The sequence below is a fragment of the Bubalus bubalis genome, chromosome 23, assembly GCF_019923935.1.
Source record: "Bubalus bubalis isolate 160015118507 breed Murrah chromosome 23, NDDB_SH_1, whole genome shotgun sequence".
In the NCBI taxonomy this organism is placed as follows: domain Eukaryota; kingdom Metazoa; phylum Chordata; class Mammalia; order Artiodactyla; family Bovidae; genus Bubalus; species Bubalus bubalis.
Genome location: NC_059179.1, coordinates 10,849,437 through 10,877,391, shown reverse-complemented (window position 1 = coordinate 10,877,391; position 27,955 = coordinate 10,849,437). Strand labels below are relative to the sequence as shown.

Below are 27,955 nucleotides of genomic sequence, written 5' to 3'. Positions count from 1 at the left end.
ATGAAAGTGAAAAGTGAAAGTGAAGTCGCTCAGTCATGTCGGACTCTTAGCGACCCCATGGACTGCAGCCTACCAGGCTTCTCTGTCCTTGGGATTTTCCAGGCAAGAGTACTGGAGTGGGGTGCCATTGCCTTCTCCAGATGAAAGACTAACAGAGGCCAATGTGGCTGGAGCAAGGTGAGCCAGGGGGTGTGATTGAGATGGCTGAGGCCATAAGCGGAGGGCAGAATATATGGGGATTGCCACAGGCTGAAGATTTTGCTTTTGTCCCCAGAGCAATGGGATGTTATTGAAAGGTTTTGAGTGAGGAAAGGAAAGACAGGTCACTGGACTCCAACCTCAGTAGCATTTGGCAGGTATGGGATGGTGCCCTAGATTTTGCATTTCTAGGTCCCCAGATGCTGATGCTGCTACTCCAGGATTACACTCTGACAACCATGGCTTTCCCTAGTCATTATGGGAGGGCAGGGAGGAGGTGGGGAGAATTTAAGAATGATGCATTGCTGAGGTCCAGCCCCGGCTGATTCAGGGAGTTTGAAGGGGAGACGGCTTTGGCGATCAGGATATGATAGCTTTAATTAAATATTAATTATAGATATAAAGAGTAATAGAACGAGGATAGCTCAGCAGGAAAATTCAGTGGAGAAAAGAGGCTGAGTAGCTTGGTTTACACGGGAAACCAATAAAACTTCAAGACAAGAAGTTTGCACCACTTACGTAGGCCGCAGGCCTCATTCTGTTCTCCCGAAGGAGAGGAGACACTGAGGCCTCCCCGGTCGGATCTAGAAGCCCAGGCAAAATTAGTAAGCTTGGTGGGCTCCGCGCTCCAGATGGAAACTCAGCCAGAGTTTGAGATAAAGAATGACATGAGGAGACCAGTATTTCAAGGAACTGATCCCATTTTTTATTTTTCCAGGGTCTGTTTTTATACACTGAGATGTTATACAAAAGTCACACGGGGTCAGCAGTCCTGACTTTTATTAAAGTCAGGTGTTTCATACAAATGTATACAGAGGTCTTAGGGGTGTTACATCATCTTCTGGCCAGGAGGCCTGCTGACAATTTATGACCCTCTCCTTGTGACAGCGGTCAGTCAACCAGAACACTTATTTTTCCAGGGGGTGATTATTCTTGAAACAGACGCCACCTTCCGAAGGTACCAGATAAAGTTACATTCCTATAGGGTGAAGGTGTAGTGGGTTTTAATTAAGGAAAGAATTTGCTTAGCCTAAGGTCTAATGTGATTAATATCAAAGGTTAATACTTATTTCTTCTATATATTCATTAATGTGTATAAGGACAGGGGATGTGGAGACTTAGCAGTAAACATTGGCTCAACAAATGAAAAACCCTTCACCAATACAGTTTCTAATCAGCCCACTATATTTATGTTAATAGTTTTCTAACTTCTCTAAAGAACCTGTTTTTAGAAGGTTTAAAGCATCTCGTGCCTCTCACGGTTGGGAGGCTGTGAACAATCACATGTGGCCGGACAAGCCTGTCAGGCAGGCTAGAGAACCTTCAGAGGAGTTTGTAGGTTAAAACACTCCTGTCACGCCCAGGAATTATTATTAACTGGAGCTCTAAGTTAACTTCTTCTCCGAAAGAGGTGGTGGGGGACAGCCCCCTGTAAAGTCAGAGGTGTAGGTGAGAACACAAAGTAGTAAAGTAGGCAGGCTCTGGTTTTGGGGGTAGATGCTCGAAAATTTCCAGGGGGACTCCTGAGGCTCGATCCCGCCTTTGCGTATGTCGAGCCTCTTTCCTCATGACCTTTGCCACAGGCGGAGCTCCTGGCTCCCGACAATGCATAGATGCAGGGGGATGTTGGGATTAAAATAAAGCCTATTGATGGGAATATTCCAGATATAAGATGGAGACAATGTTTGTAAATAACCGGCTCTTGTTCTTCTTGTGCTTGCCGTTGTAACAGGTGTCAAAGACGAAGCAGAATGAGGCTCTTGTACGAATGCTGCTTAATGCTGGTGTTGACGTTAATGCCATAGACTGTGTAAGCTTACATTTTTAGTCACTTTGAAATAACATTCAAAATGGTACTTATGGGTAGTATACTTGTCTCAAAAGAGTCAGACATGACTTAGCAACTAAACAACAATACTTGTCATCTATAAAGTTGCTTGTTTTTTATTTTGTGAAACACTTGAACATTTAGTTGCTCCTTCCTCCTTTCTCGCCTTTCTTCTTCCCTCCCTCCTTCTTTGCCTCACTCCCTCCTTCTTTGCCTCACTCCCTCCTGCCCTCTTTTTTCTTCTTCCTTTTTACTATGTCAGGCAACCTTTAGATTGCCACTGAACTCATGGGATTAATACTTTTATTGAATATAGGACATTTTTAAAAGAACTGCTCCACCAGTAATGGGAAGGTAAGAAAAATGGAGGCTCTGATTACAAAAGTGCATTCTCAGTAGTTAAGCTGGAATCCCAATGCCTGTGCGTAAACCTTGCCAGTTTTTACCTTTGCGAGTTGTGGCAAGTTTTAAACTTACTTGACTCTTGGGTTTCCTTATCTGTAAGATGGGGACATCACTAGTTCCTACAAGGCTCATCATGTGATGCACTGAGCCGAGTAACTGGCACACAGTAAGTGCTCAATGAATCCTAACAGCTGTTGCAGCCAAAACCCCAATCCACTAGTGAGAAGGTCCCCAATTGCAAACCAAGGAAAAATAGGGCCAGAGGTCAAAGAGAAATCCAAATGACAGTAAAAACAGTGATAACAGAAGCAGTGTAAGCTACTTTCTTCCTGTTTAAATATAAGATTTTGTTTTCACCTTTTGCTCCATACCCGTGTACTCATCTTCTCTTTACATGATAATATAGGGATCAGAAGTTTACTGGCATGAAATTTTGCTTATATTAGTAAAATGAAATTTTGATTCCCAGTTCTTTATTGAAAGGGCATGCAAGTTGAAATTTGATCCTAAGAAAACCAGTATTCTTAGGTTTTCTTTATGATCCATGCTGTGTATTTTATGCTGTGTACATCATACATTTTATGCTGTGTGTGCATGTTTATTACCATTTTTCTGTAATAGAGAAAATGTCCCCACCCATGTTTGCATTATTGTAATTTTAGTTTTGGTTATATTGGTATTGTTTAAATGGAGGTAACACACTCTGTGTGTGTGTGTGTGTGTGTGAGAGAGAGAGAGAGAGAGAGAGAGAGAGAGAGATACAGGAGGAGAATGCCCAAGAGAATACATTTGTGAAATTAATGTTTTCCCTTTTATTTAGGGTAGAATTATTTTTGGATTAATTTGGATAGACTGTGCATCATCATTTTCTTAGATAACTTTAAAATGTATAAAGTAAGATGTTTAAAAAACCTAAAAGATTTGTTGCAGGTATTGCTTGGTCTTCTTATTTAAATTCAAAAGGTGTATTTCTTTTTTTAATAGTGTTTGCTTTAAGTATTGTCTAACCATTTGTGGTTAAAGACTGTATTGGATGACTTCTGATGTCTTGTCTAATTCAAGATTCTGCTTATTTAGTGTTATTTGTACAACTAAAAATATGTAAAACACGTGTAATGTCTTGAAAGATCATTTCATCCAGAGCTTCTTGGTGTCTAACTTAGTAGTTGATGATTTTCAACTTGCTACACCAAGGATGTATATAAATGAGTCAACAGAGAATGTATCTATTTTTAAAAATGTGTTCATAATAATAATTACAAACTTAATTTCCCTTAAAAAAGGTTTAAAACTTTGCCTATGACTGAAATTTCCCTAGGACATTTTTCTCACTATCTATGTCTCTCTCCATCTCTGATAGAAAAATCACATTTCTGCATACACACAAGCACATACATGCAGACACACTCTTTCCTCACTATTTTTCAAAAACCATCTGAATATTAAGGTCCATTTTCCAAATCTAAGTAATATAGTATATTGCATTTTTAGGTAATTAGATCCTATTTATTTCACATGGAAAAATTCAGATCCATATCTTCACTTAACATGTTATCATTTAATAAAAAATAAGTGATTGCAGCATTATTTCCTATGATCTTAGAGGAATTTCTGGGGAATAAGATCCAGAGTCAATTTTATTAGTCTTGACAATCAAGCATACTATTTCTTCACTTCTTGAATATTATTATTCAAAATCATAGTTATTTGGCTGCTTTTTAAAAGACAAAATTTGGGGCACGAATATCTCAGCTATAAATTTCCTTTGACTGTCAGTTAGTGTTTTAAATTAGACCCACGCAGCAGCAGCAGCAGTAGATCTGCTATAGTATAGCATAATATAAGCTATAATATAATATAATAATGTAATGTAAGCTTATAACATAATATAAGCTACAACAAAGCAAGGATGAGCAATGACTATGTGGACCAGCACTGATCTCGTAGGTGTGCTATAACATCTGAGCACCAGCAACCTTCTTCAGACTGGAGGGATTTTGATTATGAACCATAAAGGATGATATTTGTAAAAACTTGGGAACTCTTTAAGAGAAAAGATGGTAACATAATCAAGATGGTGATTGTCCAGAATTGTAGAAAGAAACCCTGGGATAGTTCAGCATCAGCCTTTTATAAGCAGAATTTGTTTAGTCTGGAACAGAAAACAAGAAGGGAAGATATGGATGACTTACAGGATGTTGATAATATACACACTGAGGCAGAACAGGCTTTTTGAGCACAAGAAATGTAATTGCACATGGATGGTTTGCAGACTGTTGGTTTGGCTTAGTTGTACAAGACAAAATATGAAAAGTACTTGCTAAAGAAGCCACATGTACAGTGTGTAAGGGTTCCGATGGATCTGTTATATTGTTGGTCTTTTGTGTTTCAGTATGGCTGCACGGCACTACACTATGCCTGTGAAATGAAAAACCAGACGCTCATTCCTCTGCTCCTTGAAGCCCATGCAAACCCCATGATAAAGAATAAGGTAAGGATCTGTGGACCACGGTCTGAGGTCCTTCCAGCAGCATCACCTTCTAATGTTGGCCTTGTGTTGACATAAATAAATTGCCCCTGAAGTTGTTAATAGCAAATTATTAAGGAATCAAGTTATCCCATTAAAGTTAGAACCCAGTGACATTCAAAGCCCTTGCCAAGCCTGTGAGTCAATCACACTAAACTATTTACTAGATCCTTTGCATTGACATTTGACTTTCTTGGCGATAACTACAGTTTCTTTTTCTTCTCAGGATGGTGAGACTTCCCTGGATATTGCACAGAGATTAAAATTTTCCCAGATTGAATTAATGCTAAGGAAAGCATCATAATCTTTGCGATCTCATATGAAGAAGTAGTAAAAGGCCTGGATTGTGTCTCAATCTTGGACTATGGGTCTGCAGACCATTCACTCTGGGGACCCCCATGGTACGGGGATAAGGTTGGTTGCCATGGGTAACATTTTTGAAGAGCTTTGTATTTCCAATGTTTTTTGCTCAGTGGAGTTCATCGTGGTCACAATCCTTCTGGGGGAGACACTAAAGATGTTGGACTCTCCATATCAGTAAAAAAAAGGTGATATTTCAAAGTCAATCTCTCCTGAAGGAAAGGATCAGTGTTCTTCTCTCTTTTGGCTGTCCCGTCCATATCCTGCCCCAAGAAACAAACTGTTCCTCTGAGGCTCCTTTGAGTAATAAGACGAAGAATCAAGCAGATATATTCGTACAGAATGGTATATGTATGTGTGTAGGTTTAGAGATTTATATGTAAGTATTCCATCTTCAACAAAATCATGTATCAGTTGTCAACAACAAATATTGGCAAATGCTTCAAGTCAGCTTTTTTTTTTTTTCCCTTACAAAGAGCCACTGTATCAGCACATCTCGAGATGTTTTGCTATCAATGTACAAATTAGAGCCGTCTTGATTTCAAACATGATTATGTGACTATCAAGTTGTTTGTTCAAAAATATTTTTATGATTCTCTTGTGAATGCAGGGCAGTTACTAATCTTGTTAGTGCATTTTTTATTGATAAAATTAAAATATTGTAAATTATTTGAATAAAAGAATTCTTTACAAGAAAGAACTATGTGATGAGGTGGCGTCTGGATTAAACTTCTAGAGGAGAGATAGTGAACATTGAAAGATCTGTCTCAAGTTCTTTGTCAGTGAGACAGAACAGAAATAAGCATATTTAAAAATGATTGAATTTTGCAAAGCAAGACTGCATCTTGGTTATTTTTAGCCATGGACTACACAGCATGTAGTAACAAATGCAGTCTAAGAATGAAAGATTTACCATCTCCAAACAGAACAAAGGTCTAATAAAAAAATAAAATCCAGGAAAATTCATTGAACTTTGCACAGTACCTTAAGCACATACTTCTTGAGGGAAGTAGTTGTGTGTAGATATAGATTCTGAAGACCTTAAATCTCTTACTACATTATCTAAGATCTATTCACATTGAACTGAGTTATAAGGTGACTCTGAAGATTTAAAAATAAAAAAGTGAAACTTCCAACAAATTGCCAGTATGCTTTCAGTTTGGTGCCAGAGTTCTGCAAAATCACCATACCATGTAATTCATAACTGTTTTTTTTTGAAACTGTGTGAAAATTGAACAATTTTCTAAAGAAATAAATTCAGACTTATAAACGAGTTACTTTGCCAACAAAGGTCCGTCTAGTCAAGGCTATGGTTTTTCCAGTAGTCATGTATGGATGTGAGAGTTGGCTTATAAAGAAAACTGAGCACCAAAGAATTGATGCTTTTGAACTGTGGTGTTGGAGAAAACTCTTGAGAGTCCCTTGAACTGCAAGGAGATCCAACCAGTCCATCCCAAAGGAAATCAGTCCTGAATATTCATTGGAAGGACTGATATTGAAGCTGAAACTTCAATACTTTGGCCACCTCATGTGAAGAACTGACTCACTTGAAAAGACTCTGATGCTGGGAAAGACTGAGGGCAGGAGGAGAAGGGGATGACAGAAGATGAGATGGTTGGATGGCATCACGGACTCAATGGATATGAGTTTGAGTAAACTCCAGGAATTGGCAATGGACAGGGAAGCCTGGTGTGCTGCAGTCCATGTGGTCGCGAAGAGTCAGACACGACTGAGCAACTGAACTGAGCTGAACTGGGTATGATTGTCTAATAACAGTACTTCTGTTAAGATCAAAGCACAATGTTGTATTATGTTCATGATATTTTTATTTTTATTTATTTAGTTTTATTTTTTAAATTTTATTTTATTTTTAAACTTTACATAATTGTATTAGTTTTGGATTCATTTTGTTCATGATATTTTTAAAACTTTCTTCCTGGTGTTTAATTTTTGAAGGCATAAAACTGGGCTAGACATTTGTAGCCAGTAGGTCTCCTAGCAACAACCTGTAAATTATCAAAGAAGCTTGAGCTAGAATCTAGGTACTGAAATACACACACACGCTTTATTGGAAAAACTCGTAAATATCCTAGAAGATAATCTTCTTTGACTCTCAGCTATGAATCTTGGCCTTTTCATCTATACTGTACATTGATTTTTCTTTTTTGGTTAAAGCAACTTGGCTTCCTGAGGTAGTCTTATGTCTCTGTAGCAATAAAGTAAAAACATCTAGCTTATTTTTTCAAATTCAGCAACCATCTGGAGATTCAAGACCTCTGACTCCAATTCATCATTTTATTTTATTGCTCCAAAAATATGGCTCATAGAGAAGAATAAAAGTTCTAGGGAAGTTTATTTGAATGATGTAAAGAATGACTAGATAATTTCTAGCTGTCAGCTAACACCTACCTTTCAAGATCGCAGAATACACAATAGTACATGAAAACTGTGTTCACCCAATGAGTAGTTCAATTAACTGAAAAAATTAAATGTCAGTTTTAGCCTCAAATGCAAAAAATCTGAAGGAATGAATACAATCTTAACCCTAATCTCTGCCCTCCCTTTTACTAATATGGTGGGTTTCCAATGCTGAAAATCTTTAATATCTTTCATTCTTGACCCCATCATTCATGAGGTTTTTCCTAAGACTAGTTAGTATCAGATGCTTCACAGGCTTACACTAATAGTTCCCCAGGAAAGGCTGGTATCTTCCTGTTTCATCAGATGTATGATTTCATTGTACATACGGTGAGGAGCATCCAGACCCCAGATGAAATCCACGTGAGCCCATTCAGGAATGTTCTTATGGTAGATGAGGTTGGTCACCTCAGAGAGCAGTGTTCTCACATCATCCGGATTTGAAAGCCAGTCCTGACCCCCAGTCCAGATTGCTGTAGGGACTGTCATGTCTCTAACTTTGTACCTTACAGGAGTTGGCTAGAGAAAAGAAATAGTTTTTAACTGTATAACATTTGGACTTCCAAACTCATAATTTACTTTTCTAATAAACTCAGTAAATGCACTCTGTGTTGTGATGAAAGGTACATGGGCACTGGAGCCGTACAAAACTGCATTGAGAGTTTCTACTCCAGCTCCTGCTTAACCTCATTTAACCTCGGTTTCTTCATCTGCAAAATGTGGATGATGCCTGGAATAATTTACCAAGTTAAATGAGAAAACATCTCAATTGTCTAGCACCTTTGGTATCGCATGTTCAATTCTTTCCCTTCCTATTAGTAAATATTTAATATATAAATTGCCTTTAAAAGATAATACTCCTGTTTTTTTCAAAGATAATTTCACAACATTTCATGAGGTCGGATTGAAAAGATTCTACAGAGAAAGGCAAGAGGATGGAACCTACTGAGAAGGACTTGGCTGTTCACAGGGGTTTTCTGTCCTGTGTCTCCAGAAACATGGGGAAGCCAATGGCACTGAAACTTAGGGAGTTTGAACCTAGAAGTGGTAAGAATTAGATCCCTGCTCTAGTCGCCCATCACCCAGAGAAAGGATATATAGGATTCCTAGTTCTTGAGATCTTCTCTTATTCAAACAGAACTACCAGATCAGTTTGGCTGGCTGAGAGCCCTTGATGTTAATAAACACTAAGAACTCTCAACAGAAATGTCCAGGCCCACTTCTCAGAAAATCCACCCTGGACCCAGGACTCCAATCCTGGGAGTCTTTATTTCTCTTTGTGGCTTTTAAGAATTTGAAGGAATAGCATCTGATACTGTGAGTTATAATAAGACATATGTATATGGTCTTCATCCAAGTTTGTGGTCAGATCCACTTTTATAGAGTAACTAGATGTGGAAAGGACTTCCCTGGTGGCTCAGATGGTAAAGCGTCTGTCTAAAATGTGGGAGACCTGGGTTCGATCCCTGGGTCAGGAAGATCCCCTGGAGAAGGGAATGGCAATCCACTCCAGTACTATTGCCTGGAAAAATCCCATGGACAGAGGAGCCTGGTAGGCTACAGTCCATGGGGTCGCAAAGAGTCGGAGACAACTGAGCGACTTCACTTTCACTTTAGATATGGAAGGTTGGAATAGTCTATGGAACCTATGTTTTTCTCATCTAACAGGTGAAAAGATTGGCCTGAATATCAGGACTGGCTCTAAGGCTGTGTGCCTCTATGATATCTTTTTGTGTAATAATACTTTCTGGTATGTGTGTTTTTCTTTCCATGACATTTTTTGTCACATGTTTTGCATGCTTCACTTTCTAATTCATGACCTTAAATATTGATTAATTAAATCTACCTTGGAACTGGTATGCTTTCTCTAAAGCTATCTTTTAGGAAAAAGAAGGATCTAAAAATATATAGCTGATACTCGTGATTGAGAGTTTGCTCTTCAGTGGCACTGCAATGGTCTCTCCAGTTTCCTAGACTTTTATATCTAGACTGTTATAGAAAAGTGGATGCTAAGTATGATGTGAGACTCTCAAAGATTCACCTGTGTGTGTATTTTGCTCCCTCCAGCTTTATGTTTGTGTGGTCAATATCTGTTTACATTCATATACAAGCTAACCAATAAACTTCAGTGAAGATTTTATGCTCAGAAAAGTTTGATGCCCATTACTTTTACTTTAAATTTTAGTCCATAGCATTGATCTCACACACACATTTTTTTGGGTAATATGTTTTCATATTTTTCACTTGCAGATTACAGATTCATTAAAAGTGTAACCAGGGAGAATTCTTACAAGCTATCTCATCCAATAATTTCATTTTAAAGAGAAACAGATTGAGACCTGAAGAATCAAAGCAGTCTAGCCATCATTACATTACTTTGTAGGGCAGAGGCATAACTAATGCAGTAATTCTCACTTATTATTAATACTCCTTTTACTGTACCATGAACCAACCTCACTCCTGCCATCTTCATTTTTTTTTTTCTGTTGTCATTGTTGTTTTTAAATCTTGAAAGATCTTTCTAGCAGCCACCAGACTACACCCTTCCCTTCACTGTCTACCCAGTCTTGCTCCTAGGAGGCCCAGTCCCTTGTTCACAGAGGCAGCATCATCAGAAAAGTTCTCCTAAGCATTATAACAGATTTTTTTTTTTAACTTCTAAAAGTCTCTTGTCAAAGCTTTAAACTTTCTCATTCTTAAATGAAGTTGAACCAGAACTAATTACTTTCTACTTGAATTCTTTTGTAAGAATTTATTTTATGCCATGTACATAGGTGACTGACAATGTCGTGTTAATTTCTGCTGTACAGCAAAATGATTCAGATATATATTCTTTTTCATTTTCTTTTCAATTATATGCACTAGATATTGAATAGAGTTCTCTGTGCTATACAGTAGGACACTGTTGTTTATCCATCCTATATATAATAGTTTGCATTTGCTAATCCCAAACTTCAAGTCAATCCGTCTCCTAACCCCTCCGCCCTGGCAACCACAAGTCTGTTGTTCTGTTTGTCTGTAAGTCTCTTTTGTAGACAAGTTCATTTGTGTCATATTTTAGATGCCACATACAAGTGATAACATATGGTATTTTTCTTTCTTTTTCTGACATACTTCACTTAGAATGATAATCTCTGGGTTCATCCCTATTGTTGCAAATGGCATTATTTCATTGTTTTTGGCTGAGTAGTATTCTATTCTACTTGATTTCTTGTACTTTATTTCCATTTCTAGAATAAACTGCCAGTATAACTTTTCTCTCATGCATTTCAAATGGATATATTTTCAGCAGATGGTATTTGATTTTCTTACCTGATTGCCTTTTTCCAGATTTTTGGTCTCACTGCCCCAGTCAAATGCCCGGAGTTCCCCAGAATTCGCGGCCTAAAAGGAAACAAAAATTTAGATGGCATTCAAATGTGTAAAGGGATAAAGGTGGGAAGAGGGGTGAAAACATGCTGCCAAGTCTGCAGTTATGAGGGAAGCAGAGAACAAAGCCTGAAGCTGCTTTCCATTCAACTTCAGGATAATCTTCAGGCGAGTGTAAAGACAAGAATAAGGTCCTTCAGGAAGAAAAATGTGCTACAGAACTTGACCACCATATTACAACCCCAGGGAGTGTATCCCCATCATAGTCTATGTCGGTGGGTATCCTGCACACACCCACAGTGGGAGAGTACCCCCTACAGTTGTGCAATGTAGTGACTCTGGAAGAAGATGACCAACACTTAATCCAGTTTAGAATTCTTTGATTTTAATGATAAAATGCCTCTCCCCACTCTTCTCTCTCTCTCTCTCTCACTCTCACACACATCTACCAAAATATAACAATGACCTTTGAAGAACAATTTGACTAGGTTCTAAATTAGAAAAATGGACAGTACCAATATTTATGATTTATTAATGTCATCATCACTATTACAACTTTTTGTTGAGTTAAAAGTCTCTCATTTTTAAAAACAAAGTAGTATTTTTAGTATATATGTATATACATTAGTTGCTCAATCACATCTGACTCTTTTGCAGTCCCTTGGACTTTAGAGTCCACCAGGCTCCCCTTCCATGGAGTTCTCCAGGCACGAATACTGGAGTGCGTGGCCATTCCCTTCTCCGGGGGCATTTTTAGTAGGTGAGAATCTAAGGTTAGTGAGGTTCTAACTCTCTGTCCTGTGTGCATTGTTATCCCCACAGCCTACTGGGGTCACTCTATAGTATCATCTATAATGAGCAATATTAGTTTTGTTGCTTCTTCACATGTGAAAGAATAATCAGCAGTCACATTGTTCCTTGAACCAACGCAAAACAAACTCACCACACTGTGCCTAGAGATAGTTCCCGTGACTGTTCATCAGGACGTTCCTTCCTCGGCTACAGGTGCAATCTGCAGCACAGAGGACTTCTGTGGAAACCTCTCTGGGGAATTAGACCTGCGTTTGCATTTTTATTTCTACTTGACCATGCCATCCTGCTGGAAAAGCCTATCTCCAGTCTTATCTTTGAGGTGGCTAGAGACTGAGAAGGTCTCACCTGAACCGTCTGAATTCACATTTTGAGAAGTCTACTAAAAATGTCCTAGGGCTAATCCTTTCCACCCATATCTTGAAAAGTTTCAATGTTCTAGATCAAACTCACAGTTGAAATAGTGTTGACAGAATCACGTGTCATCTTGGAATAAAGGTGAAACAACTCCTGGGCTGCCCAAAGAGCATTGACTTTTCCAGACAAACTGCACAAACACCTTAAACAAAGAGTACAAATTCAGCATCCTTACCTGGCTCCAGTGCAGGATATTTTGCACAGATGTTCCTGAAGGAGTATGAGCGACATACACATTTGCTCGGCTCTGTAACAAAGCATGAGTATTTTGTGGGACATGAATGGAAGTTCTCATTTCAATCCCAAAGAAAGGCAATGCCAATGAATGCTCAAACTACCGCACAATTGCACTCATCTCACACGCCAGTAAAGTAATGCTCAAAACTCTCCAAGCCAGGCTTCAGCAATACATGAACCGTGAACTTCCAGATGTTCAAGCTGGTTTTAGAAAAGGCAGAGGAACCAGAGATCAAATTGCCAACATCTGCTGGATCATGGAAAAAGCAATAGAGTTCCAGAAAAACATCTATTTCTGCTTTATTGACTATGCCAAAGCCTTCGACTGTGTGGGTCACAATAAACTGTGGAAAATTCTGAGAGATGGGAATACCAGACCACCTGATCTGCCTCTTGAGAAATCTATATGCAGGTCAGGAAGCAACAGTTAGAGCTGGACATGGAACAACAGACTGGTTCCAAATAGGAAAAAGAGTACGTCAAGGCTGTATATTGTCACCCTGCTTATTTAACTTCTATGCAGAGTACATCATGAGAAACGCTGGGCTGGAAGAAGCACAACCTGGAATCAAGATTGCCGGGAGAAATATCAATAACCTCAGATATGCAGATGATGCCACCCTTATGGCAGAAAGTGAAGAGGAACTAAAAAGCCTCTTGATGAAAGTGAAAGAGGAGAGTGGAAAAGTTGGCTTAAAGCTCAACATTCAGAAAATGAAGATCATGGCATCTAGTCCCATCACTTCATGGGAAATAGATGGGGAAACAGTGGAAACAGTGTCAGACTTTATTTTTCTGGGCTCCAAAATCACTGCAGATGGTGACTGCAGCCATGAAATTAAAAGACACTTACTCCTTGGAAGGAAAGTTATGACCAACCTAGATAGCATATTCAAAAGCAGAGACATTACTTTGCCAACAAAGGTCCATTTAGTCAAGGCTGTGGTTTTTCCAGTGGTCATGTATGGATGCGAGAGTTGGACTGTGAAGAAAGCTGAGCGCTGAAGAATTGATGCTTTTGAACTGTGGTGTTGGAGAAGACTCTTGAGAGTCCCTTGGATTGCAAGGAGATCCAACCAGTGCATTCTAAAGGAGATCAGCCCTGGGTGTTCTTTGGAAGGACTGATGCTAAAGCTGAAACTCCAGTACTTTGGCCACCTCATGCAAAGAGTTGACTCATTGGAAAAGACTCTGATGCTGGGAGGGATTGGGGGCAGGAGGAGAAGGGGACGACAGAGGATGAGATGGCTGGATGGCATCACTGACTCGATGGACATGAATTTGAGTGAACTCTGGGAGATGGTGATGGACAGGGAGGCCTGGCATGCTGCGATTCATGGGGTCGCAGAGTCGGACATGACTGAGCGACTGAACTGAACTGAAGATCAAATCTTCAGGGTGTCAAATTCAGAAATGGGAACATCATTATAGTCTCAGCATTTATCCATGAAATAGAAAACTATACATGCACATAATTAAAAAATGCCCCTAAACCTGTCCCAAGCACCTAAATTTTTCATCTGAGAAAAGCTTCTCATTAGACATCTGACTTTATCTTTTAGAAAGCTTTCCTAAAGTAATTAACTGAGACCTCATTCAAATCTCACTTCTGCTGTTTATTTTTTAGGAGAAATTGAGAGCATAGCTTAATCCACTAAATGTCAGGTTATTAATCTGTAAAGTGGGAATATTGATAATACCTGTCTCATAGGGTTGTTATAGGGAATAATAGCCTGGCATACAATAAAATGCTTATCAAATGATAGCTATTCATCATATTTTTGATTAAAAAAAAGGCAAAAAAATCTTCAGGAATTAAAACCATGTTCCTCCAGCTGTTGACAGATAGCCCTCCGCTGTCTGGTGCCCTTGGGGAGCTGTCCCCTCTGCAGAGAGCTGCACTGCCCATCTCCCCATGCCTGGTGCTGTCTGCATTAAATGACTATTTGATGTGGGGGTTATAAAGACCCAGCCCTCTCATGCTAACTTGGGACAATTCTGAAGGATCTTCCCATCTTTACAGATCCCTAGAGGGTCAACTGAGGTTCCCACTGAGGCTACATCCCAGCTGGACTTTTTTGATCTACCAAGTCCTGTTGCCTTCCCTTTCCTATGTGTTATCCCAAGGCCATAGCCTGAATCATTCTGCACACGAATCTCCATCTCAGAGTATGCTTCCTGGGGAACCCACTGTCATACTTGCCAAATGGAAGCTATGCCTTGTGTGTGCTAAGTTGCTTCAGTTGTGTCTGATTCTTTGCAATCCTATGGGCCATAAACTGCCAGGCTTCTCTGTTTATGGGATTCTCCAAGCATGAATACTAGAGTCGATTGCCATGCCCTCCTCCAGGGGATCTTCCCAACCCAGGGACCAAACCTGTGTCTCCCACATCTCCTGCATTGGCAGGCAAGTTCTTTACCACTAACACCACCTGGGAAGCCCTGGGAAGCTATCTTAGCCAAACTGAAATTCCCAGACAGCCTATCACAGGACTTAAACTACAAACTGGAAAGATCTGAGTAAAAAGAAGACATGGATGGTGCACAGCAGTTTTCTGTTTTGACTTATGGGTTCTAATCACATATTTTTGCAGATGTTAATTCACTATAGTAAAGCTGCTTTCAGACCTCTTCAATCTTGAATCTATGGAGTTAATGTGTAGTCATGCTGTTATGTTAAACTTGACTCAGCCCATGCTGAAGTATTTTCTGCACAGTATTATGATTTGAAGAAAACTGAGTTTCTTGGAGCATCACTTCCCTAAATCTTCCCTGGCATTAGCTCACCCTCAAGGAGAGAGACTAATAATTGTTTGCTTTGTTCTGGGACACTGAGAATTGACTAGGCTGCCACTTACCATGTTCATATTCTTTGGATTAAATCCTCCCAGGAGTAACATGATGTTGCTACAAATCTGATCCATAATCACCTGGCTGCAAAGGTAAACAACAAACTGTCTAAGAAATCGGGTCTGGTACAGAAATTCTCTTTTGCCAAACAATCCCTGTAAAAACATGAAATGAAATAGTCATTATAGTAAAAAAGAAGTATCTCTAATATAAAAGTGTATTTCCTAGCCAATGGGCTGGAAAACTCTTGTGCATAGGCAAGGAATTTTCTGAGGAGTCACATACCTTGATCATCATATCTGGCAGCAGCAAAAATTTGGTCCCAGGGCTTTTTGCATATTTAATAGTAGCTATGGGTGCTAAAGCAAAATACATTTTTATTTTCTGAGCCAGCTCTGGCATGGTGGAAAATGCAATAAAGCCTGCAAAAAAGAAATATGTCAACATGGATATTGAATATCCTAGAGCAAATAAAATGCTTATTTTACTTCTATCAAGATGTTTCAGTAATTGTTTTGTTGCTTAGTAGCTAAGTAATTATGTGTGTTCTAACTCTCTTGAGAAATTATAAGCTCCTTGACAGGCAAAAACAACAGCAGCAACCACATCTCTGAGCTTGCTCTGACGTATAGGATACTTGCTGCCCATTACTAGGTTCTCAGTGAATTATTAAATTATTGAACCCAATAATATGGATTTTGAGAAAATATGTATTTTGAGAGGTAACTATATGTTAGACACTTTGCAGGAGAGTTTCATGGATCTTACTTAATTCTCAGATGCTTGTGAGGTATTTTTCATAAATCTTTATAGTGAGAGACATCAAGGATGAGAGACATTTTCTTGTTTATTGATAAAAAGCATGTTCTCTAACATAATGGGTATCGAGATAACAGAGTTTTGCTGGTTTTCTTGGATCTCCAGCTTTTCGGAACACAGTAGCTCAGGTGGGAAAGAATCCACCTGCAATGCTGGAGACCCTGGTTTGATTCCTGGATTGGGCAGATGTGCTGGAGAAGGGATAGGTTGCCCACTCCAGTATTCTTGGGCTTCCCTGGTGGCTCAGCTGCTAAAGAATCTGCCTGCAATGTGGGAGACCTGGGTTCAGTCCCTGAGTTGGGAGGATCTCCTAGAGAAGGAAACAGCTACCCACTCCAATATTCTGGCCCAGAGAATGCCACGGATTGTATAGTCCATGGGGTTGCAAAGAGTCAGACACGACTGAGCAACTTTCACACATACTAGTAGAAAATTTGTCCAGTGAACTGGATTCCAGTTCTTATTTCTGCCCATAGACTAGGTATGGGATATTGGTAAAGTCAGTCTGTGCCTCAGTTTCCATACTTATAAAATAGAGACTAATACCCCAGATTGCAAAGGGACAATCTTTCTAGAGCCTTTGGGAGGAAAATACTATCGTAGACAGCAGGGCATGGCCATTATATTTGAAATACTATGTGTCTATTTCAAAAGCGCCTGCATACTCTCTGTCTAAGCTGATATTTGCATGTTGTGGGGCAGGAGAGTGGGCAGGGAGAAACCAGAATCTCATGGCCCTGAAGAAGCCAGATCTGAGAGAAGTGTGTGATGCCTGGCCTGGCTGTGCTCGTATACGCTCACATTTCTCCTGAATATACAAACCTGATTTTTTTTGGAACCTACCCATGGTGGTGCCCTGTGAATAGCCGACATAATAAATCTTTTCTTGGCCCGTTTTCTGCAAAATAAAGTTTATGACTGCAGGAAGGTCAAACCTAGCCATCTCATCATAGCTACAAGGGGAAAAGACAAAGTTATATGAAAAATTATAACCAGAAACAAACAAAAGCAGCCCCCCAGGGTTTACAAACACCCTTGAGTTGTCAGTCCCATCCATCAGCTTGATACTGTGCTCCTCACAACACTCAGGATGGACTTGTTTCAAACCCATGATGCATGGGTGCCTCTGGGATCATGGGCTGTTAGCAAACTGCTGTTTTCTCTAAATATTATCAAAGAGAAATAACCATCTTAATCAACATTCAGTGAGCACAAGCTCCACCTCCTGATGGGGGTGTCCTTGTTATTCGACTAGCAGAATAGAATAGGGCCAACCAGATTGTTTGTTTTTTAGGCCATGCCAGGCGACCTGCAGGATCTTAGTTCCCCACCAGGGATTAGACCCATACTGCCTGCAGTGGAAGCATGAAGTCTGAACGATTGGACTGCCAGATAATTCTTATGCAGATTTTTTATATGAAATGTATTAAAGATGCTGCAGGCTCCCTTCTCTGGTGAAACGGATAAACAGCAAGTTGAATATCAATAGATCATTCAAATAAAAACATTAAAAAAACTTTTGTAAGAGTGTGAGAGATATAGTAACCAAGTTGATGGCCCCTAAGGCTTATTCATTCCCCGTATATCTTTAACACTGCCTGTCCTCATCATCTTCTGGGGGTGGGAGTCATCACTTAGGGAAGAGTCAGTCCCAGGATATCCATCTACAAAGAAATGGACCTACATTTCTCCCATTCCAGTCTCCATCGCCTGACACTAACCATCATTCTTATCCCACTGGCCATACCAACCTTCTACTTGAGGAACTCAATTTACTGCCCCCAGAGAATCACTAGTCAACTATGACAATTAGGGGACATAGTGTTGGGATATTGATGGGCCAACCAAAGTAAATTATCCTAATACCAGGAGCGCTAATTGTTTACTCGGTTCTCCCAAAGATATCCATGTCCACCTCCACTCTCAAGATTTACATATACCTGAAAGCCCAGAACTCATCTTGGTCTATGGAGAGGGTCTTGTGCTTCCGAGACCAAGCGTTTCCTCTGCTGTTTCCCAGCCACACGTCAAAACCAGCATCTGCCAGAATGAAGCCCAGGCTGTTGTTGGGCAGGTTGGAAATCCAGTTGCTAGCATCTCCCAACAGGCCATGCTGCAGTAACACCACAGGTCTGGGACCTACAGAAAAGTGAATTTCAATAGCGTGTAATGTTCTGCACCTGCTTTATCCCTTAATGTGTTTGAAAGTTTAAAGTTAGACAGACCTGTGTTCAAACCTCGATTCAGCTGCTTGCTAACTTGATTACCTTGGGCAGTTACTTAACCTTTCTATGCCTTGATTTCCTCATGAAGAAAATAGTATTTTTGTTATGAGTAAGTAAAATAGTGCACAAGAAGCAGAAGGCAGAATGTCTGGCACAGAGAAAGAATCAATAGCGTTTGCCTTCTATTGTTGCTTTTGTGTAGTTACCATTATCATTAGACTTGTCTGGGGTCAGAGGATATTGGAAGTGCCCCAGGAAGAACGTATAGTATAATGATTAATGTAATTATATATAATTATAACTTTCATATATAAATAAGAAAATAATGTTATTATATTTTAATAAGCTATATTATAAAATCATATATAAATATATGTGTATATTAATATCATAATATCAATAATGTATACTATGGGCTGTAAAGAGTCAGACACAACTTAGTGACTGAGCAATAAAATTAATATACAATTTAAAATTAGGATTCTAAAGTATATATAATTATTGACATACTATTAATATACACACATATAAATATATACAAATATATTTAATATATTATATATTTACTATATTAATAATATATAAACATACACTTATGTAATTATAAATATTATGATATTTACATACACATGCATATATATACACACACATACACCATACACTTAATGGCTTAATTATTATAAGTCTTTCATATCAAGAGGACTGGCAAGCCAACTTGAAGGAATTCCAACTGTTAAACATGTGAAAATTTTAACATCAAAATAAATAATGATGATATAAATTACATCCCATTGAATAAATTAAAAATGTATGAGTTGACATTGACACCAACAAAAGAATAAACAGTAATTATGGGAGAAAAAACCTCTTAGTTACAGCATGTGTGTGAAAGTGTCATTCATTTGTGTCCGACCTTTGTGACTCTCTGGACTGTAGCCTGCCAGGCTCATCTGTCCATGGAAGACTCCAGGCAAGAATACTGGAGTGGGTTGCCATTCCTTTCTCCAGGGATCTTCCTGACCCATGTATCGAACCCAGGTTTCCTGCATTGCAGGCAGATTCTTTACTGTGTGAGCCACCAGGGAATATGGAAACTTGGATGGTGTTATAAACTCATCCATGGATGCTAAAATTAGTGGGTAAAAGTTTGAAGAGATAGGATATTTACATATCTTGAAAATATCTCCTCACAAATTATTTATGAATTCCAGAGTGAAGAATATGAACTTTATGGTAGAAAAACAGCAGACACCACCTTAGCAAAGTGATCATTGCTAAATATTGCCAAAATGGAAATGCCTGACCTCTTAAAAGATAGTAGCTCCTGTCATTCAGTAAACTGAGTTCTTATCAGTGAACTGAGTCCATACTCAGTCCATACTCAGAGGCTCCATATAAGACAAAGGCCTTTCTATAGCAAACTCATTCAGCATCTGGGCAATCTTCATGAATGCCATTTGCCTCATTTTATCCTTCTGGAGAGAGAACTCGCAGGCTGCTACTGCAAGGCCAGGATAAAGGAACTCAGAGTTATTTTAGGTTTTCCTTTATGTCTAGTCCTTGAGTTCATCCTCTTAACCCTCAAGGAGATGACCTTAACATGAGGTGATCAAATCAAGGAGAATCAGTGCTCCTCTTTGGAACCCTAAGGACGTTTCCCATAATTGGGGCCAGCTTGGTCCTCTTTAGCAGTACGCTTTGTACTTATGGTTCACGGCTTAGAAATGATTTATTTAATTTCAAATTTCCCCTTGAGTCATGGGCTTTCATTTAAATTATAGCCAGCAGGTGAGTGTGTAAGGGCTGCTTAAGTATCTATCATTTCTGAAGATGGCCCAGCCTATTTCACCTCTTGATGTAAATATTTGAAGCTAACAACGATTATTTGAGAAAATACAATTTAAAAAAGGCTTTTGTCACAAACTTATAGACATCTTTCAGTCATTTCGATATGAATTTTATCGGCCCTCTTTTTGAAGAGATGCTGAGAAATCCTTTTCCATCACTGCTGGGAGATTTCTTCCTTGAAGAGGCCAATGGGGGCTGCAGGAACAACATCAGCCACTAGAGGAGAGTATTCTGCACCCGATAGCTCAGTTGGTAAGGAATCCGCCTGCAGCGCAGGAGACCTGGATTCGATCTCTGGGTTGGGAAGATCCCCTGGAGAAGGAAACGGCCGCCCACCCCAGTACTCTGGCCTGGAGAATTCCATGGACTGTGTAGTCCATGGAGTCGCCAAGAGTCGAACACGAGTTGAGTGACTTTCACTTTCACCTTGAACTCCAATTGCCTGGGCAATGAGGGAACAGTCTAAATAAACAGTATTTAAGAAAACAAACTCCATCGTGAATAGGTACTGCAGGTAACCCCCTAAGCTTATGAAAGTCCACAGTCTCCTGATTGCTTGGAAGAACTGTGGCTTGCTATCCCTCTAGGATTCGTGGGGCTTAGTGAAAAAGTTCTATCTCCAGGCCATTTATTTATACAAAATTCATTCATTCATTCATTCCACATATATTTGGCACCTGCCATGTGCTTGGCACTATTTTAGGCACTGGTTTTACCCTTGAACCGGAGAAGGCAATGGCACCCCACTCCAGTACTCTTGCCTAGAAAATCCCATGGACGGAGGAGCCTGGTGGGCTGCAGTCTGTGGGGTCTCTAAGAGTCAGACACGACTGAGCGACTTCACTTTCACTTTTCACTTTCATGCATTGGAGAAGGAAATGGCAACCCACTCCAGTGTTCTTGCCTGGAGAATCCCAGGGACGGGGGAGCCTGGTGGGCTGCCGTCTATGGGGTCGCACAGAGTCGGACACGACTGAAGCGACTTAGCAGCAGCAGTAGCAGCATACCCTTGAACAAAACTGATAAAGTTTCTTGCTGAGTTTACATCCTGGTTGGGAGAGACAGTTAATAAACAAATGAGAAAATATCTATCATATCAATGGTGTTAAGGGCTATAAGGAAAATAATCCAGATAAAGGGCCAGATCTCCATAGTTGGCAAGGGTTTGTTGTTTTGAACAGACTGGTTAGGGAAGAACATGGCAGAAGACCTGAAAGAGAGGCCAGAGCAAACTGCATGGATATCTGATGAAACTGTGGTCCAGAGAGAGAACTGTAAGTTCAAAAGCACTGACATAAGGGCATGCTGGTCATATATAAAGCATAGCTATTTAGCTGGTGTGAAAAAAAGCTGCATATTCCCACCAACAGTGCAAAAGAGTTCCCTTTTCTCCACACCCTCTCCAGTAGAAAACCATAATTTAAAAAGACACGTGTACCCCAAAGTTCATTGAAGTACTATTTACAATAGCCAGGATGTGGAAGCAACCTAAATGTCCATCAAGAGAAGAATGGATAGAGATGGTGTGGTATATAGACACAATAGAATATTAGTCATAAAAAGAAACAAAATAGGGTCATTTGTTGAGATGTGGATGGACCTAGAGTCTGTCATGCAGTGTGAAGTAAGTTCAGAGAAAATCAAATATCATATATTAATGTATATATGTGGGCTTCCCTTGTGGCTCAGCTGGTAAAGAATCTGCAATATGGGAGACCTGGGTTCAGTCTCTGTGTTGGAAAGATCCCCTGGAGAAGGGAAAGGCTACCCACTCCAGTATTCTGGCCTGGAGAATTCCATGGACTGTATAGTCCATGGGGTCACAAAGAGTCAGACACGACTGAGAGATTTTCACTTCACAATGTATATATGTGGAATCTAGAAAGATGGTACAGATATATCTATTTGCAGGTCAAGAATAGAGACACAGACCTAGAGAACTGATATGTGGACATGGGGGGCGGGGAAGGAGGGGGTGGGGTGAATTTTGAGATTAGGCTTGATATATATACACTGTGCTGTGTGCTGTTCTGAGTTGCTCAGTCGTGTTCGACTCTGTGCAACCCCATGGACTTAGCTCGCCAGGTTCCCACCATGTGTAAAACAGGTAGCTAGTGGGAACCTGCTTTATAGTACAGGGAGCTCAGCTTGGTGCTCCTTGATGACCTAGGAGGGGTGGGATTGGGGTAGGGAGGAAGGGAAGTCCGAGAGGGTGGGGATGTATGTATACATCTAGCTGATTCACTTCCTGTACAGCAGAAAGTAACAACATAAAATAATTATACTCCAAAGAAAAAAATAAAATAAAATGAAGATATATTATTTGAAAAAGCTGTACAAATGTAAATTAGAGTAAAATAGAACCCTGAAGCTTCTTTATACCAGAGCCAAATAGCATTCATTCAGCATTTTCTGGTCCTAGTTAAGAGAGGAATCTTAATTTGAGTGCAGGTTTTGCAACATACTAGCAAGTACTAGCTGAGATTCTCTGGGTAATTTAACCTCTGTGAGTGGCAGTTTCTTCAGATTATTATGAAAGCTAAATGGGATTAATGTAAATGAATTTAGCATTGTACCTGGTATATGGAAAGAAGACAGTAAGAAATTACAGTATCTGTACTCATGACTGATAACATAGCGGATGCTGTAAACGTAGCTCTAGCCTTTTAAAAGGAATAGAGCCAAATGTAGCTGAAGGATGGGTGTACTTTAATTAGTAATGAAGGTGAACTTCTTAAAAGCCAACAGTGGCTGAAAATCATTATTAAAAAAAAGGGATTTGTAAGAGCAATGGAAACATGTACCAAAACCTTAAAATATACATATAGTGCTCAATTCTTTAAAAGACTTTAGTGAAAAGCTAAGCAACATCTTAAATATTTACAGGATATTTATAAGACTATCTGGATGGGGAATATGGTGTGCTAGGGTGGATATCAGATGCCATGTTGGAGTTTATATTCTTTGTGAACAAGGTTTGCTGTGATTTATTTAAGAGATCATCAGGGGATATTCTAGAATATCTATATAGGAGGGATTGGGGGGAATGAATTAATTACTAGAAGGGATAAAAAATAAACTTTTCTTGAAGGTGTTTTTTGAAAAGCAAATTCTGTGTTTAGAGACTTCCCTGGTGATCCAGTGGTTAAGAATTCCCCTTTCAATGCATGGGATGTGGTTTCAATCCCTGGTGAGGGAACTAAGATCCCATATGCTGAGGGGCAACTAAACCTGTGTGCTGCAAGCAGAGAAAGCCTGTGTGCTCTGCACAGCCAAAAAAAAAAAAAAAACCCCAAAAAACCATACCTCACTGTTTATTTGAGATAATTGGGAGTAGGGCAGTGGTGATGGGAATTAAGAAGGAGCTGAAGCCACCTTTTGGCTGGAATAATGGGTCCAGTCTATACCAAAAATCCATGTTCCTTTCTACATACTCAAATCACAAGGAATTCTTTACTGTAGGGAAGACTGCGATGTTGGGATAATATAGGGGAAATCATACCTGTCTTCTTAAGTTGCCCGAGGCCTTGAGGAATCCTGTTAACAGAAAGGATATATCCATCTTCTGTTAAGACTTCATACTCCTCACAAGGATAACCTTTATGTTGGATGATTTCACTCTACAGAAAAAGCAAAACAAAATTTTTTTTTAGTTCAGTTCTGTATGGTTATGTTCTCAATAATTATAAAGTAAAAAGATTTCTTGAGCATGGAAGAAATAGATAAGAAATTCCTTGCTTCTCACTAGCTAATTAGATTATTGTTTAAAAAAAAAAGTAAACCTTTTCCAGTTCTCATTTTCTTTATCTTTAATGTGGAGATTGAACTAGAAGGATAGTTTTTAAAGTGTAGCCCTGAGCCAAGAGCATAGCATCACTTGGACAATTGGTAGAAACACAAAATGATCAGTTTCCACTCAAACCTATTGAATTGGAAACCCTGAGGATAGGGTCCAGCAATTTGGGTCTTAACAAGTCTCTTAGGAAATTCTGATGCACTCTAACATTTGAGAACCACTGGACAAGAACATTTATTCCAAAACTTGAGCATGTGTCAGAAACATTCGGGGCACTTAAATATTACTGACTCACTTCAGGTTAGGAATCAGGTAATTCCAATGCATTTGTAGAATATAAAGCTGCCAAATCTCCTAAGTATCCTCAGTTTCTGCCCATTGTCATTACTTAGAGAAGGAGGGAATTATTCCTATTAGCTGCTGGTTTTAAAGGAACAGGAGAGGAGAAAGCCAGGTGCAAAGTGGCCAGTGTAGTATACAGGATAAAAGGGCATAGTAGTTAAGAGAAAGGCTGTGGGGTCCCACCGCTTGAGTTTTTAAATCCTGACTCTTGGACTAATACATAAACTGTGTGATCTTAGGAAATTTAGTTAACCTGTCCCTATTGCTCAGTTTTTTTGTTCATAAATTAGGTATACCAATAGTTTATTCAGGCTTCCCTGGTGCCTCAGTGGTAAAGAATCTGCTTGCAATGCAGGAGATGCAGATTTGATCCCTGAGTCAGGAAGATAGCCCCTAGTGGAGGAAATGGCAATCCACTCCATTTTCTTGCTGGGACAATCCCATGGACAGAAGAGCCTGGAAGGCTACAGCCTGTGGGATCTGAAAGACAACTGAGCACCCAGACATGCACGTGCAATGGTTTTCATTCTGTGGGATTATTGCAAAGAATGTAAAAAGATAATTCACATATGACACCAACAAGATTGACGGGTTCATAGTAGGGACTTAATGAGCATTAGCTGCTACTGTATTTAGAATCACCCCTACCCCTTCAAGTAACTCCTATTCATCTTTCAGAATTCAGGTTAAGAAATCTTTCTTCAGAAAAACGTTCTTAAATTCTCTGTTTTACATTTTCTTTTTTGATGTCACTGCTCTTGTGGTTAATAATTGAGTGTCTGTCTTCTCTGCTGGATTGTTAACTCCATGAACTCAGGGCTTTGATATGCTTAGATCTCTCTAACTTCGGTGCTTAGCCCAGTATTGAGGCCTAACAGGTGCTCAATTAGCACTAGCTGGAAGAATACTTGAGTGAGGCAAGTTGTATAGCAAAATATAGGATAAATTATATCCATATGAATTAGTTGTGTGTATATGCTCAGACACTTAGTCATGTCCCATTATTTACAACCCCATGAACTGTAGCCTGCCAGGCTCTTCTGTCCACGACATTTTCCAGGCAAGAATACTGGAGTGGGTAGCCATTTCCTTCTCCAGGGGATCTTTCCGATACAGGAATTGAACCCGTGTTACTGTGTCTTCTGCATTGGCGGGCATATTCTTTTTTTTTTTTTTTTTAGAGTGTTTCAATTTGAATTTTATTTTATTTTTAAACTTTACAAAATTGTATTAGTTTTGCCAAATATCAAAATGAATCTGCCACAGGTATACATGTGTTCCCCATCCTGAACCCTCCTCCCTCCTCCCTCCCCATACCATCCCTCTGGGTCGTCCCAGTGCACTAGCCCCGCTGAGCCAGATCTTTAGGAGACATCCTTCTGGCCCTTAGAAGTTCCCATACAGATTCTTCTGGGTTGTTGAGTGAAGAGAATCTCTTTAGTTGTAGATATAGCTAATCTCCCTGGGCCTCACCCACTGGGTGTGCCCAGCACCTACACAACGCTCGGGCTTCAGGAGCCCTAAGACTAAAATCCATTCAATTGGACTTGGCATGGAGAATTGTACATGGAGAGACAAAGTAAGATAGAAAATTCTTATAATCTCTCATATAAATTAAATGAAGTAGAATAGAAGTGCTTCAGAGTACTAATTTATATGTCTTCCCCGATGGTTCATGGTGAAGAATCCACCTGTAATGTAGGAATCGAGAGTTTGATCCCTAGGTGGGGAAGATCCCCTGGAGAAGGAAATGGCAACCCATTCCCAGTATTTGCATGTGTGTAGATTCAGAATATTTTGATAGCCTATTTAGAGTTTTAGAATTCATTCAAGGAAGTTTCTGTAAAAAGCATCTTAAATCTGTATAAAGGTATATTAAGTCTATGATAAAGCTGTGGAGCATGAACATTACAGAGAGTGACCTTACTCAGCTGGAGGCAGCCTCTTCTTCCCTGGGAGGATTTATTGCAGAGTGGTTACAATCATAAGCTGTGTGTTCAGGCAGGCCTAGATTTGAATTCTAGTTCTACCACCTACCAAGGATGTGGCCTGATTTGAGTTGCTTAACTTCTTTCATCTCAGCTCTTTGACTGGGAAAATGAGGATGGTCATATGTATAGCATAGGACAGTGAAGATGAAATAATATCTTTTCAGCTTTCATCACAATGTCTGCTCTGGGATAAGTATTACTATACCATGAATGTTATTAAAATTCAGCTAAGAATGTGAGCAGAAGCCAAAAAAAATTCTGTGGGATGCCTAGAGAGGTCACATCATTCATTAATTTTACCAACAGGAAGGCCTCTCTATCATTCATAAGGGTCCTTTTATTGCCCTTCTATTGCCCTTTTATTGCCCTTTTATTGCCAGTCAACAGAGTTACCAGTTCAAACTAGGACTAAATAGATTAGAATGGCACAAAATGTTACTAAAAAGGGCTGTCCTGAGACTAAGAAAGGAGGTCTAACATCTTTCTAATATTGGAAAAAGTAGAAGAGGAATATAATTAGCACAGATGATATGGAAATAATCATAGCTCTGAGCTTGACCCAAGACACTGCAATGATTTAACAGTTCATAGGATGAACCTAAGAATTCAAGAAAAAGTTAAATTGCCTTTGAAGCTCAAAGGGATTTAATTATTTGCCTGAATTTACCAAAACTGTTTGAGGTGAGCCCATATCCACTCACACCCAGCTTAGTGTTCTTTTCAGGACAATATGTTAATTTACAACTATGCTCTACTAGCAAAAATCACAACCACATATAAATATGGTACACAATGCAGATAATACACAGTTGTAAGCAATAAGCATGTAAGGTACTTCCTTTCCCCCAAACACGGAAAATCCCGACTTACAATATTCATGAATGCTTCTGGGTCCACAGTGATAGCTCGCATATGTCCTGAATTCACATTTCTCTGGAACAAATGGGCCACCAGGATCAGAAGCCACATCTCGTTTCTGTATGAAACAATCCATTCTCTTGACAAGATTTTTGGCATGGTTCAACACCTGCATTTATCTCTTCCTGGTCATATAACAACTGATTCTAAAGTCAGAAGAGCCTCTAGGTTTAAAAACTTTTTCACATGTTTGCCAGCTATAATTTCTTCTCCAAATTCCAAAGCATATTAAATAAGCTTGGTTGATAGGAATGAAGGAACATAAGGTAGAATGGAAACACCATCCAGAGCGTCCCAATACTATCTGGCTCCTCCCATTCCATCACATGAATTGGTGTGTAGAAAGAACTTTCTCTGATGCAACCTGCAATTAAGTGCATCTGATACAACCCATAAAAATCTCTGTTCACCATCAGGTAATATGAACCTGGTTGTGCTTAGCCACTCAGTCGTGTCTGACTCTTTTCGACCCCATGGACTGTAGCCCGCCAAGCTCCTCTGTCCATGGGGATTCTCCAGGCAAGAATACTGGAGTGGGTTGTCATGCCCTCCTCCAGGGGATCTTCCCAACCCAGGGATCGAACCTGGGTCTCCTGC

General features: G+C 39.6%; 2 protein-coding genes across 5 annotated transcripts in view; one reads left to right on the top strand and one right to left on the bottom strand.

The window, feature by feature from the left end:
- Positions 1 to 6,631, top strand: part of ANKRD22 (ankyrin repeat domain 22) — a 28,079-nt gene extending 21,448 nt beyond the window's left edge. Inside the window, exons 3-5 of one of the 3 annotated variants that reach the window (XM_025273946.3) lie at positions 1,931 to 2,008; positions 4,824 to 4,922; positions 5,185 to 6,631. In XM_025273946.3, the coding sequence (XP_025129731.3) occupies positions 1,931 to 2,008; positions 4,824 to 4,922; positions 5,185 to 5,262 (255 nt within the window). In that variant the 3' untranslated portion in view covers positions 5,263 to 6,631. The remainder of the gene's footprint in view (positions 1 to 1,930; positions 2,009 to 4,823; positions 4,923 to 5,184) is intronic. The other 2 variants (XM_025273944.3, XM_025273945.3) reach the window with 2 other exon arrangements.
- On the bottom strand, positions 996 to 27,671 carry LIPM (lipase family member M). Of its 2 annotated transcripts, none has more exons than XM_044934946.2 (9): positions 27,311 to 27,671; positions 23,814 to 23,931; positions 18,179 to 18,377; positions 17,082 to 17,191; positions 15,705 to 15,841; positions 15,428 to 15,574; positions 12,508 to 12,579; positions 11,049 to 11,120; positions 996 to 1,177 (listed from the first exon to the last, which is right to left on the bottom strand). In XM_044934946.2, the coding sequence occupies exons 1-9, from the start codon at positions 27,455 to 27,457 to the stop codon at positions 1,094 to 1,096; spliced, it is 1,086 nt and encodes a 361-aa protein (XP_044790881.1). In that variant the 5' UTR covers positions 27,458 to 27,671; the 3' UTR covers positions 996 to 1,093. The 2 variants fall into 2 exon arrangements, with proteins under 2 accessions (XP_044790881.1, XP_006058501.1); XM_006058439.4 differs by lacking the exon at positions 996 to 1,177 and adding an exon at positions 7,986 to 8,255 and having other exon boundaries at positions 27,311 to 27,670.
- Between the last annotated feature and the right edge of the window lie 284 nt (positions 27,672 to 27,955).